Source organism: Octopus bimaculoides, chromosome 25, assembly GCF_046866305.1.
Source record: "Octopus bimaculoides isolate indiv1 chromosome 25, ASM4686630v1, whole genome shotgun sequence".
Classification (NCBI taxonomy): Eukaryota; Metazoa; Mollusca; class Cephalopoda; order Octopoda; family Octopodidae; genus Octopus; species Octopus bimaculoides.
The window spans coordinates 19,218,249-19,240,748 of record NC_142952.1 but is presented as its reverse complement, the minus strand read 5'-3'; the positions used below and the strand labels follow the sequence as shown (position 1 = coordinate 19,240,748).

Below are 22,500 nucleotides of genomic sequence, written 5' to 3'. Positions count from 1 at the left end.
CCTCATCTCGCCCACTAAATTTCAGGTCTTTTTGCCTAAAGTAGAAAGAACTATAAGAGTAAAGTGCATCTCTTCCTTAAAGTAGGAGGGCTTCTATACAGTTACTTGTTATGCTAGAAATAGCAGCAAAATTACCTTCAAAGTACACTGTATCATTTCAGAAAACAAAATAAGCATTCAGTAATGTAGTTCTAAATTGTTTGTTTGAAAAACAAAAGATGGGGTTGTTAGAGCTGGGATGCATTTGATCAGATGCCTGCTTGTTCAGAGTTGAATTGGGGCTAACCAACAGCTATTTACAGTCAGGTGCACTGAGCTTCATGAGACTTAAATATCATGAGTTTGAATAAATAAAGCACAGCATTCATAGAGACATATGAACTGTGGACATCTTGACCAGCAGAGAAGTACTGTACCAATTTGATCAGCTTCATTTTTGATTGCAAAGAGTGCTCTATGGAAATGACATGATTTAGTATTTATTTGATCCTCCAAAATACTTGCACTATAAATCACTGCACTGTTTCTGCTCCCATACTCTAGCATGAAATACTGAACCTTTTGTGTTCCCATATACAGCATATACTTTTGTGGAGCTTTTTGTTTTCTCCTATGCAAGTACAATACAGTCCTGTGTTCCTGTACACTGAGTAGCTCAATGAATAACTGGACTATTTGTGGGGTGAGGGGAGAGAGAGAGAGATCAACTTTTGAGTGACCACTTTTGGTGTGGGCAACTTTTTATTTTTTTAATCTTTCAACTTCTTTCATTGTTAGACTGGGGAACTGCCTGAAAGAATTTTTAGCTGAATGAATCAACTCCAGGGCTTATTTTTTATGCCTGGTGCTTATTCTTTCAGTCTTGTTTTGCCAAACTAAGTTATGAGGATGTAAACAAACCAACATCAGTTGTCAAGCAGTGGTGGAGGACTCTCACAGACACAAAGCCCTCATATATAATTTAGAGAAAAAAACCATAATTATTTAATTCCTCCATGAAAATCCACGGTCACATATAGAAAAATTTAATAAGTAAATACACTAACAGTGTACTATTTTAACATATTTATTACTTTGTACTTTTTTGATTTTTATTATAGGTCTTTTTAGTGTATTTACTTATTAAATTTTTCTAGATGTGATTGTGGACTTTCATGGATGAATTAAATAATTGTGGTTTTTTTCTCTAAATTATATATTTTATATATTATATATTTTGAAATTTAATTTAATTTTGATAAATTAAATTGAATTTTTCCCTGTAAATTTGGAATTTTTTCCCTAATATTATATATATGTATATATATATACATGCACGCATAATGGGTTTCTTTCAGTTTTCATCTACCAGATCCTCTCACAGTGCTTTGGTTGTCCCAGGGCTATAGTAGAAAACACTTTCCCAAGACTCCATGCAGTGGGATTGAGCCTGGAGCCATGTGGTTGGGAAGCAAACTTCTTACCACACAGCTATGCTGGTGCCTATGTAGAAAAATAAGGAATGCATCTAACAATGCAGAAAGTTTTAAAAAACGCTTTGATGTCCATCACTCCTGGATGGGATTTGGGGTGAGTTATTTCACCTGTCCATGACTTTCAGGTGTTTTAACACCTGGCACTTTGAGAGAGCAATCTCCACTGCTGACAACAAAGAGAGACACACACACACACCTTTCTACTAAATCCACTCACAAGGCTTTGGTTTAGCCCGAGAGTAAAGTAGAAGTGGTTCTATACAGTGGGACTGAACCTAGAACCATGTGGTTGGGGAACAAACTTTTTACTACCTGCACCTATCCACACAGCCATGCCTGTGCCTATAGTAATGTATAATTTGAGTAAGATTGAATTGTTGTTTCATGCATGTAGAGCAATGTTGTAAACCAATCATGAGCAACCTGTGACCCACAGGACTTTCAGAATGGCACACCTAATGAAAAATTACCTTGAAATTTCTTATTGGTCAGTTATGCCTGATGATGAACCTGCTTCTCAAAAAAAAGTTAGCATTTAGAAGAGACTGATAGAGTAAGTACTAGGATTTAAAAAGATAATCCCTGAGCTTGATTTGTCCAACTGAAACCCTTCTAGAGAATGCTCCAGCATGACTGCAGTCAAATACATGAAACAAAAGAGAAATGGTAAAAGATATATATAGGCACAGACATGGCTGTGTGGTAAGAAGCTTGGTTCCGGGTCCAGCCCCTCAGTGTGGCACCTTGAGCAAGTATCTTCTATTATAGCCTTGGGCCAAACAAAGCCTTGTGAGTGGATTTGGTTGACAGAAACTGAAAGAAACCAGTCGTATATATATATATGTATATATATATATGTGTGTGTGTGTGTGTTTGCCCCCCACCCATCATCACTTGACAACCAATGTTAGTGTGTTTACGTCCCTGTAACTTAGTGGTTTGGCAAAAAAGACTGATAGAATAAGTACTCAGCTTACAAAGAATGTCCTGGGGTCAATTTCTTTGATTAAAAATCTCTTTAAAGTGGTGCTCCAGCATGGCCACAATCAAATGATTGAATCGCATGCACACACACACACACACACACACATATATATATATCATCATAAATATACAGGGATTAGCATTGAGCTGCTTCTCCAACATACTGAAAATTTAGAAATAGCAGTCAAAGAACTACTGATTCTAAACTACAAATTTTTCTCTAAACGGATGGCGATATTTATGGCACAAATTTATGGCATATTTGTGCCATAAATATCGCCATCCGTTTAGAGAAAAATTTGTAGTTTAGAATCAGTAGTTCTTTGACTGCTATTTCTAAATTTTCAGTATGTTGGAGAAGCAACTCAATGCTAATCCCTGTATATTTATGATGATAAATGGTTTTACCGATAAAGGTTTTTTCATACTGAACTACTTGGCAAAATTAATTATTAATTCTATTATTAATTGACGATTCCCTGCCCTTATTCTTGTATATATATATATATATATATATATATATATATATATATCTGATGAATAGATATAAGATACATCAAGTACAGGACATCACCAACAAGTGAAAATTACATAGACATACGACATACAAGCGACAGGTACAGGACAAATTACCAAAAAATATACAATAAGAACAGATGTCTTGTTCTTATATATTTTTTGGTAATTTGTCCTGTACTTATCGCTCGTGTGTCTACATAATTTTCACTTGTTGGTGATGTCTTGTACTTGATGTATCTTGTATTTATTCATTTATAATCGAATGCCATGCAACCTTGTCCACAGTAAGTTTTTACTTGTGTGTGTGTATATATTTGTTTATGCTAGCATCAATCTGAATAAGCACCTTAACCGTTTGTTAAAGTACTTCATAAAGAGTCTCAGACTAATCACTGATGTTGATATCATAGAGTTAAAGCTGTTGAAGGCAAATGCTCCAGCATAGTCATGGCTCAGTCACTGAAACCAGTGAAAGAATAAAATAAATCTTTAGCCGCCGCCACCACCATTACAATTTCTTTTTTATTGACAGCAGTGTATTTACTTTGCTAGCAGTCAAGCAAGAAGGACAGAAGCTGGATGTCTTGCTCTATTTGTTTGGCATGTTCATGAAATGAACTATTGTTAAGTAGGGAGCTTTATTCACGGTCACCATACCTGCTTGCTAGAAATAGCAATTGCATCTCTCTCAAACAATACCTTGGCATTTTAAATGAGGAATGACACATTGGACAGTGTAAAAAAAACAGTATATAAAAAAAAGGAAAAATGGGATAATCAGAGTGATCTAATGATTGAAACGAGTGAAATATCATCGTTTTATGTTTGCTTTTTATACTGGCACAAATTGGATGATTAAGGCGGCGAGCTGGCAGAAATGTTAGTACACCGGGTGAAATGCTTAGCGGTATTTCGTCTGCTGTTATGTTCTGAGTTCAAATTCCGCTGAGGTCGACTTTGCCTTTCATCCTTTTGGGGTCGATAAATTAAGTACCAGTTACGCACTGGGGTCGATGTAATCGACTTAATCCCTTTGTCTGCCTTAGTTTGTCCCCTCTACGTTTAGCCCCTTGTGGGCAATAAGGAAATAAGAAGTTGGATGATCCAACAGGATCCAACAGGTTGGTGGATGCTCCAGTATTTCAGTTTTGGCATGGTTTCTATGGCTGCATACCTTTCCTGATGCCAACCACTTTACGTGTCCTGGGTGTTATTTTCTAAAGACTTTCTTTGTATGTGTGTGGCATTGGTACTGGTTAAGTTGCTCTGTTATTTGCAAGACCAAAAAGCTCTCAAGTCAGAGAGAGTAGGGGAGGGAGGAGAAAAAGAAAGGGTAGAGACATTAGGCAAGGTGTTGAGAAGTTAAAGCATTATGGGAGGATGAGGTTTATTGTTGGCTGTGGGTGTTGGTGGAGAAATTAAGTGATAATCTTAAGGAAGAGGAGTAATAGAAGGGAAAGAGAAATAATAAGGGTTAGTGAGAGTGGGTCAGAGAGTGATAAAGTGGCAGTGGGTGGGGAGATTGAGTATATATGGATGAATGGGGTAGATGGTGTAGTGCTAGAAAGACAGGTGAAGATGGTGAAATAATACAAGAATAAATCTTGTTCATCTCAGTCAGCATTGACCATTATTGAAAGTCATTCCAGCCATGATCATCCAGTCCTTCTCTTGGACATTACATGTCTAGGACGTTATCCAATCTGACTCCTCCCCCATGTTAGTCGTCTAGACCAATTTAACTGTTTGAGAAGTGCTGGATGAAAAATAAACAGCTATATCTCTGTCATTTTGCTACATGTTAAGAGTTCCTTAACTGTTTAGCAGTCAAATTAATCTGTGAAATGTAATGCTTATTTATTCACATTGTTTTTAATCATGCATTATCTTGTAGCTTTGAGACTTCGATGATGTGATAGTATATTTTTGAATATATTTTAGAATGACATTGTAGGATAGATGTGAGAGGTTGGATCTGGCCAGTTTAAATACTAAAGGGTTAAACTTTATTTACTCCAGATAGCCAACAACAATTAATGTAGAACTAGATACTATAGTTGTGTACTATAGTACTATAGTACTATAGTTGTGCTGTGTCTGCCTATTTTATCACTAATACAAAAGCCTCGGCCCCTCTTATACCAGCTAGTTGCATACCACCTGCCCCGTATAAACCCTTTCAATACACTCTCTTCACCCCCTACAGGTCCTGTTCCAATCAATATTTTCCCAATCCTTCTCTACTTCTGTCCAGTGTGTTAACTCATTGTAATCTCCTCTCCACGGATGACTTACAAATGTCAAATCGAACATAACTGACAATCTCACTAGTCTTGAAGGATCTGCCAAAATTATGGCGACAGCTCTCCCTCCAGACAAAAGAAAATAAAATAAAATAAAAAGTAATTGTAAAAAATATTTATGACTAAAGAAGAGATGGTCATGACTAGATACAATTAACAAGCTAAATTTCCCTCAAACCCTCACCATCTTAGTTTTATGCAACCCCTAAAAAGATTGGTTGTCTTAGGTTTGCATGCTCAGGATTCATATAGGTACAAACAACAGTATATCATAGGCTAAAAAATACTTATAATGCCTAGTAATAGATATTTGATTTATAAATCACTCATATATATATATATATATATATATATATATAGCCAAGAGTTTCATGCTTCGCATTTGATAAGTGCCATGTATGAATCTCTTGATATTTGATGTATGTATTTATATATATATATATAGTATATATATATAGTATAGCCATATATTTATATTATGTTGTATATAATATATATGATACATGTAATACACACACACACACACACACACACACACACACACACACACATATAAAATAGAATTACGAATGTTTTTGTTCTATTCTTCCTGGTCCCTCTTTCACAAGTTCCATCCACTTTAAGCAATTGGACCCTTTTTCGTACAGCTGTTCTCATCTATAAGCATTATATGACCATACCAGTATGGTAGTCTCTCTTGCACACTTCATCTGCACAATTTTTCTCTCAACACATGTGCACTTTGTCATACATGCACACTGATGTTGCACATCCAGCAAAGCGTTCTAGCTTCATTCCTTTCTAGTCTTCAGATCTCCTCTGCATTTAGAGCCTGCATCTCACCACTGTGTAGCATTGCTGCTTGTACACAAGCATCATACAATCTGCTTTTCTCTCTCAGAGAGAGAGAGAGAGAAACCTTTTGTTATCAACTGAGGTAATCGCTCTCTGAACTTTCTCCATCCGGTTCTTACTCTGTTGACTATACTTTCAGACATCCTCCCCCACTGATATTTAGGTTACCTACTTAACAGAAACTAATCTTTTATCTCCAGGGAACCTCTTGAGAAACTGTATTTCCTATGTGTTCTTAGTATTTATTGCGTCTGCTTATCTTCTACATATGAAGTCTATTTTTCTCTGTTAATCCTCCTGTGATTCCACTGCACCTCTTGTGTGTCTATAGTTTGCACTGGGTTGACCATATGGAATTTCTACTTACACCTTACATATTGAGCAAGGTTATTTTCCAGATGGGAATGGACTCTTCTCTATTTTCCTGCTTACTAGAACTTTCTTCTTTACTAAATTCACTTCAATTCCAGCTTTTGCCTCCGTACCTGAAATTTCTTTTCTGGTTCTACTACAAGTTCCAAGGGGAACAGGTCTTTACTACCTCTGTTATGACTTTGAGGACTACGATGAAAAGAAGGGGAATGAGTACCAAACCTTGGTAAACTCATTACTGTACTTATTAATTCTCACCTTGCTGATAGCTTCTTCGTACCTGGCTTGTATGGCTCTAACAAGCCATTTATCTGCTCTTAGCTTCCTCAGCCACCACCAGATCACAGAGTAAGGGACCCTATCGAAGGCTTTCTTTAGGTCAATGAATGTCAATTATAGCAGTTAATTTTAGCTAAATACCTCTCCTGCATGCCTTAGAAAGTATTGGTAGTGCTTCTCTCTGGCACATAACCAAACTGCATCTCATCTTTTCCTAATTTATTGAGCTATAACTTTCATGACCTAGTCCAGCAATCTGATAGCTGTGTAATTACCTCTCTGTAAAAATTCTCCTTTGTCTGTGTGTTTTAACCAGTAATGCATAACTTTAACATTTTTTATATCAACCTACTTGTGACTACTCTTGTCCTATCATACAAATTTCCCATTTAAAGTGATTTAAACTAAAACCTCCTTTCAAAACTTCATATCAATTTATATTCCAAGCACCAGCTCAATAACAACAAAGTTATTTTGCTAAATTATTTATTATTTCTAAGATTAATTGAAACAAATGCATCTCAATGAAACAAATGCCTTATAGGCGCAGGAGTGGCTGTGTGGTAAGTAGCTTGCTTATCAACCACATGGTTCCGGGTTCAGTCCCACTGCGTGGCACCTTGGGCAAGTGTCTTCTACTATAGCCTCGGGCTGACCAAAGCCTTGTGAGTGGATTTGGTAGACGGAAACTGAAAGAAGCCTGTCGTATATATGTATATATATATATATATATATATATATGTATATGTGTGTGTGTTTGTGTGTGTGTGTGTGTTTGTCCCCCTAGCTTGACAACCGATGCTGGTGTGTTTATGTCTCCATCACTTAGTGGTTCGGCAAAAGAGACCGATAGAATAAGTACTAGGCTTACAAAGAATAAGTCCCGGGGTCGATTTGCTTGACTAAAGGCGGTGCTCCAGCATGGCCGCAGTCAAATGACTGAAACAAATAAAAGAGTAAAAGAGTAATATAAATTTGGTATCAAGAGTTAAAATTTCAAACGTTGATGTCTGTAGGATATTTTTTGAAGATTAGTGTGTGTGCGTGTGTGCATTGTGCAGTCATGCATGCATATCTCTCTTAGTGGAAACCTATACATGAAACAAAATATATTTATTATGGACTTGAAATAGATTGTCTGAAAGGCTATCAGATATCAGACACACCATATTTGTTACAGTTTTTTTCTCAAGTTCAAGCCTATATTTATTTTCCTTTTTTCCCTTTTTCCTAGGTTTTGTTGTCTGACCTGATATTCCAATATTTTATCTGTAGAATTTTTTCAAGTAGCTCATCAATGATTAAATTAAGTTTCCTTCTTTTTCTTTATCATTTCATGCTCCCCACTTTTCTTTGTACTGCTAATGCTCTTAATATGTAGGTTATATCTATTTTAAACTATGCTTGGTCATGGAAAATAAATATGAATAAAAACAAACGAAATTGAAGGAAAATATGTAGAATCAGCGTAAATGAGAACAAAATATATTCTTTGATATTTAACCATTTTATTGAATCTCAGTAATATTTGTTTTCTCTTTTCATTGATGTTTTTGGGAAGATTAAACTGTTTCAGATTCTGGAATAGTTTTAATGTTTAACGAGTACAAAACCATTTAAGTTAAATTAATAAGCACAGAAGACTTTTTCAAACTATCACCTACTTTTTGGTTCTTCTGTATTCCTTTCTTCGTTGTTTTGATTGGATCACACAACACTTTAGATTAGAATGGTTTCTAACATTGATACAAAATCAGAAATCTGACGGACTAGTAAATAGTTGATTATTCTAGTACTTGGTTGGTTCTGTATTTTATTGATCTCTCAAAGATAAAAAAAAGTTAAGTTGAGACCTTGGTGGGATTTAAACTCAATAATGTAAAGAGCAGGAACAAATAAATACTACTAGGCATTTTGTCCCACTCTATGGCGATTCTGCCAATCCATGACACAAAGCCACACACTTTAGAGAAAAGAACATTTGTTTAAATTGATCCTCATGACAGCACTGGTACTTATTTTTATTGATCTCAGAAAGCTATAAGACAAAGTTAGTCCTGGCTGCATTTGAACTCTGAATGTCAAGAGATGCCATCAAAAAAGGCAAAGCTTACATTTCTGCCACATTTATAAAATATCAAGTGAAGTTGTTTCCATAGCATTTTTGCTATTTGTATACCTCAGTTTTTTCTTCCCATCTTTTCTACTCCTCTCTGTCCTGGGCTTTTTTTTATGAATCTGCACCCTGGAATGAAATTAAATGTTGGAATAACTTCAATTTAGATGTTTCACTGGACTTTGTAATCCTGGTGGGACCCGGGTGCTTTTGGCTCTCAGGGGTTTGACAGGTTTGGTATTTCTTTAATCCTGTTTGATGCCCACATACCCCATTCACTGGGCAAGCCCAGTAGGAAGCCAGTTCTGACACCAACTGACCACCCAACCATGAGCAGGTAGTCTTGGTTAACAACAGCTTGATTCTGTAATATAATAAACACAATGAATTTCAATGTCTAAGGAACAATAGGGAACTCTGGATGTAATGGGTTGATGGCAAGTAATTTTCTTGGGCCTGTCTTTCAGCAAGTAAAGAAGGTACCACCAGTTCTTACAATTTTCAGAACACCTGTTGCACAGTACTCCTACATCTTGCTTCAGTAAGTTCCACTATCCTACTTAGCTATTTACAACTAGTTGGACTGAATTATTTAAGAGTTAATTGTCTTGGCCATGTGCACAGTATACAGCACAGTGCCAGTTGAAGAATGATTACAAACCATAAACCTTTTAGTTGGCAGCCTGATATTCTTGCAAATACAACCAGCTGCAGTTAATTATGGCATGAAACACTCTTAACAACATTGTATTGTAACATAGATGTTGTACAACCCTGACAACTGAATTGATAAAGTTTGTACTGATCAATAGCTATTTCAGACAAATCTATTGACAGCATTTTGGTCACTTATTCCCTAAAGAATAGTGATAGATATGAAATATCTTTTATCTTTATATAATGTACCTATCTATTATGTATGTCTATGTGTGTGTGTATGATTTATTTATCAATAATATATACTCACAGCACATCAAAATATATATGGAAATGAGCCAACAAGATAGCCTGGACATAGTCACTCAGTCTACTAGAAATAGCAGCCAAATTTTTTCCAAATCAGTCTTATTCTAAGAAAATGAAAGGTGCAGGCATGGGTGTGTGGTTAAGTTTGCTTTGCAGCCATGTAGTTTCGGGTTCAGTCCCACTGCATGGTGCCTTGGGCAAGTGTCTTCTACTATAGCCCTTGGCTGGCCAAAGCCTTGTGATGATTGAATTTGATAGATGCTTAACTGAATGAAACCCACCGTGCGTGCATGCGTGTGTGTGTGTGTGTGTGCGTGTGTGCATGTGCATCTTCTATATAAATGGCAATTTTGTCTGTCTGTTACCATCTTACTGCCTAAACCAGCGAACCAGTATTCATCAAACTGCATACATGTTACACTAACATTCAGTTCAATAATAGGCTAATTGGATTTCAATAAAAATCTATGATGTGCCCCCCAGTGGGGTTGGGCGAATTATATGATAAAATGAGAAGGGTGTAAAAAGTATTAGTCTCAGGGAAATATAGTAGTAGAGTGAGTGTGATTGATATAAGGGAAGGTGAGTACAGTGTTCTGTCAGCAGCAAATATGGAATGCAAAGGGATGTTAATACAGCTGTCATATACACATGACACTGCATACCTTCATAAATACATAGATACACACACACACACAACTTTTAAAATGCCGATGAAGGGAGACAAAGGTGGGTGTGAGGAATACATGCTTTTAAGGAGAGAGGGGTTAGGTGGCTTTTCTACATGCATACATACATATACATACATATGTCTACACCATTTTTAACTTGTTATTACCTGTGTTTGTGTGTTTGTAAATATATGTGTGTGTGTGTGACATCCTATAAATGTCTGTCTCTCTACTTTTGTAGAGTCTTCCCTGTTGCTGTCACATAGTGTGAGATTTTACAATTACATCAAAATTTTCAAATTTGGTATATTCAAATAATTTTCCACATTAAATCTCATTTTGTTATTTATTTGTTCCAGAAAAATTGCAGGAAAATGTTACTGAAATTTAAAGTTTAATCAGTTTGGAAGCTGGCATTTTCTGCATGATAGCTATCACAAAATGAAAGCAAAGTCATTACGAGGAGGAATTTTTATTAAGCAAATGAAAGCAAAACATTATGACGACTAAAGTTGTAAGAGCTTCTGAAGTTTTAATAAGTTTCAATGAATAAAGTCTTGTGAAACGGTTGAACAGACATGTTAATAATTTAAAAAGGAAAAAAATCCTCAAAATTTTTTTGCAAAAATTGCACAGGTCTGTCCTGATCAAGAGGCCTATCTGTCGGGGAAAGCATCCTCTGACATGGAATAAACAAAACTATATAAGACATTCTAGTGTAATAATTGCCTGGCAACGATGGGCTATTCAGCTAATATATATTTGTGTGTGTGTTTATATATATATTCATGTGTATGTATATATATATGTGTGTGTGTGTGTGTATGTATTCATGTGTATGTATATATATATGTATGAGTTGCAGAAGTGGCTGTATGGCAAGTAGCTTGCCTACCAACCACATGGTTCCAGGTTCAGTCTCACTGCGTGGCATCTTGGGCAAGTGTCTTCTATAGCCTCAGGCCAACCCAAACCTTGTGACTGGATTTGGTAGATGGAAACTGAAAGAAGCTTGTCATATATATATATATATATATATATATATATGTATGTATGTGTGTGTGTGTGTGTGTCCACCATCGCTTGACAACTGTTGTTGGTGTGTTTACGTCCCCATAACTTAGTGGTTTGGTAAAAGAGGCCAATAGAATAAGTACTAGGCTTACAAAGAACAAGTCCTAGGGTTGGTTTGTCTGAAACAAATAAAAGAATAAAGAATATATATATATTCATGTGTATTTATGTGTGTGTATATATATATATATATATATATATATATATATATATATATATACGACGGGCTTCTTTCAGTTTCCGTCTACCAAATCCACTCACAAGGCTTTGGTTGGCCCGAGGCTATAGTAGGAGTCACCTGCCCAAGATGCCACGCAGTGGGACTGAACCCGGGACCATGTGGTTGGTAAGCAAGCTACTTACCACACAGCCACTCCTACGCCTATATGTATATATATATATGTATGTATGTATGTATGTATGTATGTGTGTGTATGTATATACGTATATATATATATATATATATATATATATATATATTGGGTATGAGGATGTTTAATCCCCTTTAACATTTAAACTGACCATATCCTGCCAAGATATTCTATTTTATGTTCAAACTGGCCAGTCCTGGCTTTTCATACTTACTGTGCAATGTCATTCTAATAAGAAACTATCTCATCATCGAAATCTCAAAGCTACAAGATAGTGCATGGTTAATTGAAAACAGTGTGAACGAATAAGCATTACATTTGACAGAGTAATCTTAATGCTGAATCCAACTTCTCAATCAGAGTCGGTATACCAGAAGCAGGTGAGTTGACTAGAAGAAAGAAAAAGCTTGAGTGAATATCAATAGAGAAGGACAAACAATTGTAGGAGTATGAATATATTTACATAAGTTTTTACAAATTGTTACAAGATATGACATCTTTACAGCTGTTTCAATGCATCCTGTAAATTGTAGATATTCTTATGTATCTTATGTAATTAGGTGTAACAAAAGCATTGAAGGAATCATATCAATAAATATAAGCCATGATTCATAAGTATATTCATATTTCTATATACACAGTGTTCTCTTCAGAAGTTTAGGTGACAAATGGATTTGCCACCTACGCCTCTGAAAATGATGTACTGTATATAGATGTCTGAAGATAATTTATGTATTATGGCTGATATGTATTAATTTTATTTTGTGTCTCCAAGCATACATATGCATGTTTGTGTTACCTTGTTTTGACATCAAACACTAACCATAGACAAATGTCACCATCATACAAGCAGTGTTGTTTGTTTGCAATCTTCTGTAAAAACATGCCAGGCCATCATAATGATCTTGACTGAAGGATTAGGGGAAATGGGTGTGAGTTGACATCAGGAAGAGCATTTGACTGTAGAAACTCTGCCTGATTAAATTTTGCCTGTGGAAAAATGGATATTAAAATGATAATGATGATAGTATGGAATTTTTGTCATTGATTATTGATGTCCTTATTTTTGTTGTTGCTGTTTTGGTAACGTTCTGTTCAGTTGTTGTTCTTCAGTTTTGTGTTCACCTTGATTGAGCAGAATTATGATGAAAGGCATTCTAGCCATGTCTGTACTGTTTCATGTTTTCAAATATGGTGTACTTTGGAGTATATTGTTCAATGTATAGTCTCTCTGTTTGTAAAGATAATTGGGTGTTTTGAGTGTTAAGGTTAGCAGATGTTTCTAGTGGGTTGACCAGCCATGTGAAGCTTCTTTGGTGTCCTTTCTTTTAAACCCTTTAGCAATGAAACCAGCCATATCTGGCCTAAATATTCTACTTGTTTTATGTTTAAACAGGCCAGCTCTGGCCTCTCACACCTACCCTACAATGTCATTCTAAAAATAAATAATTGAAATCTCAAAGCTATGAGGTAAACCATGACTAATTCAAAACAATGCGAATAAATAAGGATTATGGCACAGTAATCTGAATACTAGTGTTAAAATAGGTTATGGTTTGAGGGCTGTATTGCTGCTATTTCTAGCAGGTTGAGTGGCCCTGTTAGCTTGACTTCTCTTTTGTAATCCAGCAAAAGACAAGATAATGAAGTGATCCAACATTTAGATATTAGTCACTTAGGCTACATTGAATAAGCCAAACACATAACCTTTACATGCAAGAAATGGCAGCCAAATCTCACTCAAATCACGCCATATGATATGCAGTCTTTCATACACTATGTCTGGAAAAAATGGACAGGCTGATAATAGCTAGAATGCTTTTGATTATGAATTTGCTTAATGTTGGCTGACCTGAGGTTAACTAACAATACAGAACAACATTATGAGCTAACAGGGAAGCCTCTTCCAAGTATCTCAACTTGCTAGAAATAGCCCTAATTTTTCTCAAATTATATCCTGGTAGCTTAAATAATGAAGCCTATATTGGACAAGGTAGACTTCTATACACACACAAGAAAAAAAGGGATGGTTATGGCTGGAACACCTTTAACCAATTGAGGCTAATCTGATTCAGCAAGAGTACACTTTGTTATCTTATGGTTGTGTCAGTGTCAAGTTCCTTCCTTCATTTTTACCTTTTTGTATCCTTGTTTTGATTCATCTATCTACATGTATCTGTGTCTCTTCATAGCTGTCTGTCTATCAGTCTGTTAATCGAGCTATCTGTGTATTGATCTATTCTTGTAGCTGTTGGTCTATCTGTACCTCTATTTGTCTATCTGTCTAGCTCCCTGTCTATCTGTCTAGCTCCCTGTCTATCTGTCTAGCTCCCTGTCTATCTGTCTAGCTCTCTGTCTATATGTCTAGCTCTCTGTCTATATGTATAGCTCTCTGTCTATCTGTCTAGCTCTCTGTCTATCTGTCTAGCTCTCTGTCTATATGTCTAGCTCTCTGTCTCTCTGTCTATCTGTCTAGCTCCCTGTCTATCTGTCTAGCTCCCTGTCTATCTGTCTAGCTCCCTGTCTATCTGTCTAGCTCCCTGTCTATCTGTCTAGCTCCCTGTCTATCTGTCTAGCTCTCTGTCTATATGTCTAGCTCTCTGTCTATATGTCTAGCTCTCTGTCTATATGTCTAGCTCTCTGTCTATATGTCTAGCTCTCTGTCTATATGTCTAGCTCTCTGTCTATATGTCTAGCTCTCTGTCTATCTGTCTAGCTCTGTGTCTGTATAGCTCCCTGTCTATCTGTCTAGCTCTCTGTCTATATGTCTAGCTCTCTGTCTATATGTCTAGCTCTCTGTCTATATGTCTAGCTCTCTGTCTATATGTCTAGCTCTCTGTCTATCTGTCTAGCTCTCTGTCTATATGTCTAGCTCTCTGTCTATATGTCTAGCTCTCTGTCTATCTGTCTAGCTCCTTGTCTATCTGTCTAGCTCTCTGTCTATCTGTCTATCTGTCTAGCTCTCTGTCTATATGTCTAGCTCTCTGTCTATCTGTTTAGCTCCCTGTCTATATGTCTAGCTCTCTGTCTATCTGTCTAGCTCTCTGTCTATCTGTCTAGCTCTCTGTCTATATGTCTAGCTCTCTGTCTATATGTCTAGCTCTCTGTCTATCTGTCTAGCTCCTTGTCTCTGTCTAGCTCTCTGTCTATATGTCTAGCTCTCTGTCTATATGTCTAGCTCTCTGTCTATATGTCTAGCTCTCTGTCTATATGTCTAGCTCTCTGTCTATATGTCTAGCTCGCTGTCTATCTGTCTAGCTCCCTGTCTATATGTCTAGCTCTCTGTCTATCTGTCTAGCTCTCTGTCTATATGTCTAGCTCTCTGTCTATCTGTCTAGCTCCCTGTCTATATGTCTAGCTCTCTGTCTATCTCTCTAGCTCTCTGTCTATCTGTCTAGCTCTCTGTCTATCTGTCTAGCTCTCTGTCTATCTGTCTAGCTCTCTGTCTATGTGTCTAGCTCTCTGTCTATATGTCTAGCTCTCTGTCTGTATGTCTAGCTCCCTGTCTATCTGTCTACCTCTCTGTCTATATGTCTAGCTCTCTGTCTATCTATCTAGCTCCCTGTCTATCTGTCTAGCTCTCTGTCTATATGTCTAGCTCTCTGTCTATATGTCTAGCTCTCTGTCTATCTGTCTAGCTCTGTCTATCTGTCTAGCTCTCTGTCTAGCTCTCTGTCTATCTGTCTAGCTCTCTGTCTATCTGTCTAGCTCTCTGTCTATGTGTCTAGCTCTCTGTCTATATGTCTAGCTCTCTGTCTGTATGTCTAGCTCCCTGTCTATCTGTCTAGCTCTCTGTCTATATGTCTAGCTCTCTGTCTATCTATCTAGCTCCCTGTCTATCTGTCTAGCTCTCTGTCTATATGTCTAGCTCTCTGTCTATATGTCTAGCTCTCTGTCTATATGTCTAGCTCTCTGTCTATCTGTCTAGCTCCCTGTCTATATGTCTAGCTCTCTGTCTATCTCTCTAGCTCTTTGTCTATCTGTCTAGCTCTCTGTCTATATGTCTAGCTCTCTGTCTATATGTCTAGCTCTCTGTCTATCTGTCTCGCTCCCTGTCTATATGTCTAGCTCTCTGTCTATCTGTCTAGATCTCTGTCTGTATGTCTAGCTCTCTGTCTATCTGTCTAGCTCTCTGTCTATCTGTCTAGCTCTCTGTCTATATGTCTAGCTCTCTGTCTATCTGTCTAGCTCTCTGTCTATCTGTCTAGCTCTCTGTCTATCTGTCTAGCTCTCTGTCTATCTGTCTAGCTCTCTGTCTATATGTCTAGCTCTCTGTCTATATGTCTAGCTCTCTGTCTATCTGTCTAGCTCCCTGTCTATCTGTCTAGCTCTCTGTCTATATGTCTAGCTCTCTGTCTATATGTCTAGCTCTCTGTCTATATGTCTAGCTCTCTGTCTATATGTCTAGCTCTCTGTCTATGTCTAGCTCTCTGTCTATATGTCTAGCTCTCTGTCTATATGTCTAGCTCTCTGTCTATCTGTCTAGCTCCCTGTCTATCTGTCTAGCTCTCTGTCTATCTGTCTAGCTCTCTGTCTATATGTCTAGCTCTCTGTCTATATGTCTAGCTCTCTGTCTATATGTCTAGCTCTCTGTCTATCTGTCTAGCTCTCTGTCTATCTGTCTAGCTCTCTGTCTATCTGTCTAGCCCTCTGTCTATCTGTCTAGCCCTCTGTCTATCTGTCTAGCTCTCTGTCTATCTGTCTAGCTCTCTGTCTATCTGTCTAGCTCTCTGTCCATATGTCTAGCTCTCTGTCTATATGTCTAGCTCTTTGTCTATCTGTCTAGTTCTCTGTCTATATGTCTAGCTCTCTGTCTATCTGTCTAGCTCTCTGTCTATCTGTCTAGCTCTCTGTCTATCTGTCTAGCTCTCTGTCTATCTGTCTAGCTCTTTGTCTATCTGTCTAGCTCTTTGTCTATCTGTCTAGCTCTCTGTCTATATGTCTAGCTCTCTGTCTATCTATCTAGCTCCCTGTATATCTGTCTAGCTCTCTAGCTCTCTGTCTATCTGTCTAGCTCTCCGTCTATATGTCTAGCTCTCTGTCTATCTATCTAGCTCTCTGTCTATATGTCTAGCTCTCTGTCTATATGTCTAGCTCCCTGTCTATGTCTAGCTATCTGTCTATATGTCTAGCTCTCTGTCTATCTGTCTAGCTCTCTGTCTATCTGTCTAGCTCTCTGTCTATATGTCTAGCTCTCTGTCTATATGTCTAGCTCTCTGTCTATCTGTCTAGTTCCCTGTCTATATGTCTAGTTCCCTGTCTATATGTCTAGCTCTCTGTCTATCTGTCTAGCTCTCTGTCTATATGTCTAGCTCTCTGTCTATCTGTCTCATGCATTATCTATATTTCCTTCTCTCTCTCTCCCTAGCTTTCTTTCAATGAACCTGTTTCCTTATTCAGTCTTACTTGGGGTGATAGATCTCCATCCACCCTTCATTTAATGAAGAAATGTAACTGGAAACACAGGTGTAAATCAAACTCCAGGTGGAGGTATTCACTCCCTCTCCTATTCCTCCTCTCATTTTATGCAAAGACACTTCTCTCTTTTTCTCACAAATGTGACTGTCTCTATCCTAAAACTTTCTCTCACAAAATAGCAGTTATACTTACACCTACACATTTATTCTTAAATGTAAAGACAATGAGAGTATTAACTATATTATTATTCAATTTCGTTAATTAATATTTAATTTTTATTTTGTTTGATTTAATTAACACCTGTGATATTACATTTGATTTTCAGTGTTCTTTTTTTTTATGTTTTGTTTGTGTTTTTATTTATTACCAAATTGTTAAACTTCTCAATCAATTCTGTTACTCAAAGTTCTCTTGAAATGCAATTTGTTTCCCTTTCACTGAAAATAAATTAACTGTAATTTCTGAGTGACAACAGAAAGAGCAGCCAAAATTTTCTCAACTTGCACCATACTGTCTTAGACAAAGAAAAGGGACATCAGATCATATAGCCCTAGGCACATCTGAAACGATGGGATGGTCACAGCTGGAGTGCCTTTGATCATAGGTCTGCTCAACCAGGGCTGGTCTTGGACCAAACATAGTAGCCACAGCAATAATGAATATTCTTTGAGCTGGCCTATAAAGCTTCTTTTGTCTTCTCTCTGTTGGTGTTTTTGGTGTGGAGAAATAAAAAATTTGTTCAAAGTGTTGTGTCTGTGTCTACCATGCCTGTTGCAGTGACTTTCCTACAATTCTCCTCAGATTAAACAGTACCATTCTGCTGGACATTGCTGTATCGGATGACTGAATTTTCTAGCATTGCTTGCTTTGCTGCCACGCTAACTGATGGAACCGACTCGGACACGGTAAGATTCACTCACTACCACTCCTTAATAAAAAATAAAAATAAAATAAAAAAAAAAAGAAATTAAACATAGATACTCACCCACCCACTTGAAATCCAATGTGTTCAGAAGGATGTTTTTTTTCTTTTTTTTTTTCATGCAGTGTTTGTACAAACATGTATTTGATTTTGAGCTAAATATATTTTCATTATTGACTAACTTTATTGTATAACTTGGGTTTATCTGACTGGTGACTCCTGAAGTGCTGTTCGTCAGATCTTTCACAGTAGCTTTGTCATGTAAAGTTTGTCTTTGTGTACTCTATCTAGAGCAAGTCAGTGCATGTAGTAGGTCAGCCAAGTTGATATTGGTTACTACTGGTCAATCAGTTGAGAGCTGGTCAGTTTGTTTCTATCTTGTCACCAGTGGTTTCTGGTTGTATTCAGTATGTGGTCAAAACACCTTAAATTAACAACTCATTCTACTTGTAAACAGTGCTGTGGATTAAGAAGTGTTGAGCTTCGTGCTTTGTCAAGTTGACTTGCCTTAAACAATCCTCTAGTTAGCAGTGTCCTTACAAACCAAGTGGCTTATAGAGCTCGTTATCAGTTAGAACAGTCACAAGTAAACTGTTGCCTGTGGGACTTTCTGAATGGCGCACCTGATGAAGAATAATGTTGAAGTTTTTTAGTAGTGTGGCCCACCTGAAGATGAGCCAAATCTCATGCAGCTTGCTTCTCATAAAAGATTGCCTGACTAGAGCTAGTTAGCCTGGCAGAATCTACCATTTTCTCCCTCCCCTCCCTCCCTCTCTGTCTGGCTCTCTTCCTCGCCCCCTCTCTGCCTGTCTCTTCCTTGCTCCTCTCTCTCTCTCAAGAGAGAATTCAAATTCAGTACTGCCAAGAAATGAATCACCAGTTATACATTGGTGTGTTGTATCTTCTTCAGTCTTCTATCAAAATCCACTAAGACTTCACCAATAGCTTTTGTATATCTTGGATATGGCCACAAAGTAGTACTGATCATAGGAGGGCAAGTTGTTGGTTCTTGAGCCAGGAAACTGGCAGCCAGTTAACTTCAGTCCATGGTAAATCTTAGTTCTAAGACAATGGATTAATGTTTATATGTTAGGTATAAGACCTAAGTCTTGGGTTCATATTTCTTAGTCCTGCTAGTTTTTTGTTATTTATCACAACAAAGCACTTTATTTTACCTGACCCATTTTGTTTTGTGGAATAGCTTCCAGATATTGATATTAACTTTGATATCATTTAGAGTAGTGGTTCTCAACCGGGGTCTCTATGCTCCTTGGGGGTCCATATAAAAATTCATTGTTAAAATTTATTTGCAATAGATTAGTTATACTTCTACAATTCACAAAATATTTTAATATTTTTTTATACAATTCCTAAAAACATTTAATTATTGAAGTATAATAGGATTTTTAAACATCTACGAGGATCCACCAGAGTAGAATAGGGATCGAAGGGGTCTATGGGCTAAAAAAAAAAGGTTGAGAACCACTGATTTAGAGTCTGTGTTTACTTTCCATTTGTTACATCCTGACAAAGCACTGAGTAAAGTATTGTTGCAATGCAGCAGAATTATAAGTGATGGCTGGATAGTTTGGAAGAGTAACATAAGGACCAAGGTTAGATCTTAAAGAATCTAACCCACACCCCAACACATACACCTAAGAAACTTTATTTTTTTCTCAGCAAAACTTAATGTTTAATGAAAACATCTGGTGCTCAGTAACCAACAATTTTAGCCCATGTCTATAGTGTTAGATTAACAGTGATAACCCATGGTTTTAACTTATTCCTCTCCCCTCTAGATCTCTCTCTCTGGCATGAAGTACATTTGCCTCACAAAACACTGTTTGTAGTAGCTAGCAGATATCAGCCTGAAGGTTTTTTGGATCTCAAGTGCTTAGCCTCATTGCACTAGCTATGGGATGGACACACAGTACTTCAGGATCTGTAGCAGATGAAAAGGATTGATAAGGATGGGATCTATATTGGTGTACTCTGTTATTAGGAGCAGGTGGAGAATAGATAAAGGAGCTGCTTAAAAGGATCTGAACTTGTCATAATATTAAGATGATGTTATTTAGGCAGTAGTTGTAGTCATTGCCTAACAATGACTACAAAAGTACCAGCTTAGTGGCTGTCCCTTTGGGAGCAGAGAGCCACAAACAAGAAAACTGCCTTGGCTGTTCTTTCCACTGTGGTTCACCAGCTGCCCTGTTACCATGGCTCAACAAAAAGGGGCAACTACTAATAAGAATAACAGAATGATGCTTCAAAACACTACCAGAGGCAGTTTTTTAATATCTAACAATTGAGATTTTGCTGAAGCCTCAAGAGTCATTGAATCTGAAGATTGCTGAAACCGTTTAGGGAGCTAATGCTGACTGCAGGAAGTAGGGAAGAGATAGGTTGGGGGTGAAAGTACAGGGTTATGTGTCCAACATTTACAACTTTCAGTTGTCAATATTAACTCAACATACCAGTCTATCTGAAAAGGAAATGTAATTCAAAAGTACTTGCTCTATAATGTTTTATAATTTAAAGTTAGCAACAAGAATATTTACATTGTTAACTCATTTGCTTGTTTCTTCTACATTGTTTTTTAAGTGACAAATGATTTGTTTATAAGTGGTTTGAACCATCTGCGTTTGGCATACTGCATCAACCCACAATGCAATATTTACACACACACACACACACACACACACACACGTAAATAAAATCATACATATGTGTCTGTGTATATACATGTGCGTGTATATATATATACACACACGCACGCACACACACACACACACACACACACACTGCTAAATATATATGTCCTAGTCTGCTGTATATATATGTGTGTGTGTGTGTTAGTGACATGGTTGCAAATGAGCATCTGGCCATTGGAGATCTGTCACAATAAATTCCATCTGACCCATACAAGCATGGACAAGTGGCTGTTAAAGGAAGGTGATATAGGCACACACGCGCACGCGCGCACACACACACACACAGAGTCCTGGTGTTTAAGTTGATGCTGTCTCTGAGTCTCTGCCTGCATCAAAATATGTTGCTATCAACAGCTCTTGCATTGTGGAGAGGCAGAACCCTGAAAATGGTAGATGTTTGTATGAGCTAATAAAGTAGCTGGGGCACAGACGAAAGTATGTGGCATTGCTTAGACCAGTGGTTCTCAACCAGGGTCCATATGGCTCTTTGAGGTCCTCATAAAATTTTGTTAAAATTTATCTGCAATAAATTGCTTATACTTTTACAATGCACAACATTTTTTTAAAATGCAATTTCCAATAATAGTTAATTATAAAAATTCAGAAGGATCTTTTTTTTAAACAGTGAATGGCTATGAGGGTCCATCCAAATAAAATAGGAATCAAAGGAGTCCATAGGCAAAAAATGGTTGGGGACGCCTGGCTTAGAGCAAAAGCATTCTAAATTTGTACATCTGTACTCCTTATTACAGTTATCATTGCTGTAATATTATTGTACAGTCAGCTGTTTCTTGTGAATGAGTATAACTTAGTAATATGTACAATGCTTTTGCTAAATACTTTTAGTATCAGTGTAGTTGCTAACTGACACACAGACACCCTCTCAGCCTTCCCATTTTTGACCCAGCAGCACATCCAGAGAATGGCATATGGGAATAATGAGAGCTACATCAGCATTCAACTGCTATTCATTTATAACTGAGTAGATTGAAGCAGCATGTAACATGAAGTACCTTGCTCAAGATCACAACACACATTACCTTGTCCAGGAAATGAACTCACAACTTTATGATTGCAAGACCTTAATGATAAAGAAAAAAAAATTGTTCTTGGTTTTAGAAATTTTGCAGCTCTGTAGCAATATTGAATAGTTTTAAGTTTTGTTGTAGCACAAGGCTACCATAGTGATGTTTACTAGTTTGTACCTAGTTTTGAAAATGGTTATCCCCAATCCCCAAAAAGTTGTTTTGAGTTAATCACTAATGTGTTCAATATTATAGAATTTTTTCTAAAAACAACAAAATCATAAATCAAAATATTTTTGTCCTACAATGTTTTTTTTTTATTTTTTATTTTTTTTTTTTACAAACCTTATTTTTTTAAAAATTGTATTGTTTCAAATGTAAAATGTGGAAAATATCACTTCTCTCTCTGTCTGAAATTTATTTGATGAACTCCTGTATC

General features: G+C 36.9%; 1 protein-coding gene across 7 annotated transcripts in view; it reads left to right on the top strand.

The window, feature by feature from the left end:
• The window catches only part of LOC106878652 (TBC1 domain family member 22B), a 99,371-nt gene that overhangs the window by 20,347 nt on the left and 56,524 nt on the right, over positions 1-22,500 (top strand). For 3 of the 7 annotated variants that reach the window (XM_089341826.1, XM_089341824.1, XM_014927936.3), the window contains exon 2: positions 18,205-18,308. The exons of the other annotated variants lie outside the window; for them this stretch is intronic. In XM_089341826.1, coding sequence (XP_089197952.1) covers positions 18,289-18,308 — 20 coding nt within the window. In that variant the 5' untranslated portion in view covers positions 18,205-18,288. The remainder of the gene's footprint in view (positions 1-18,204; positions 18,309-22,500) is intronic. 7 annotated transcript variants of the gene reach the window in all.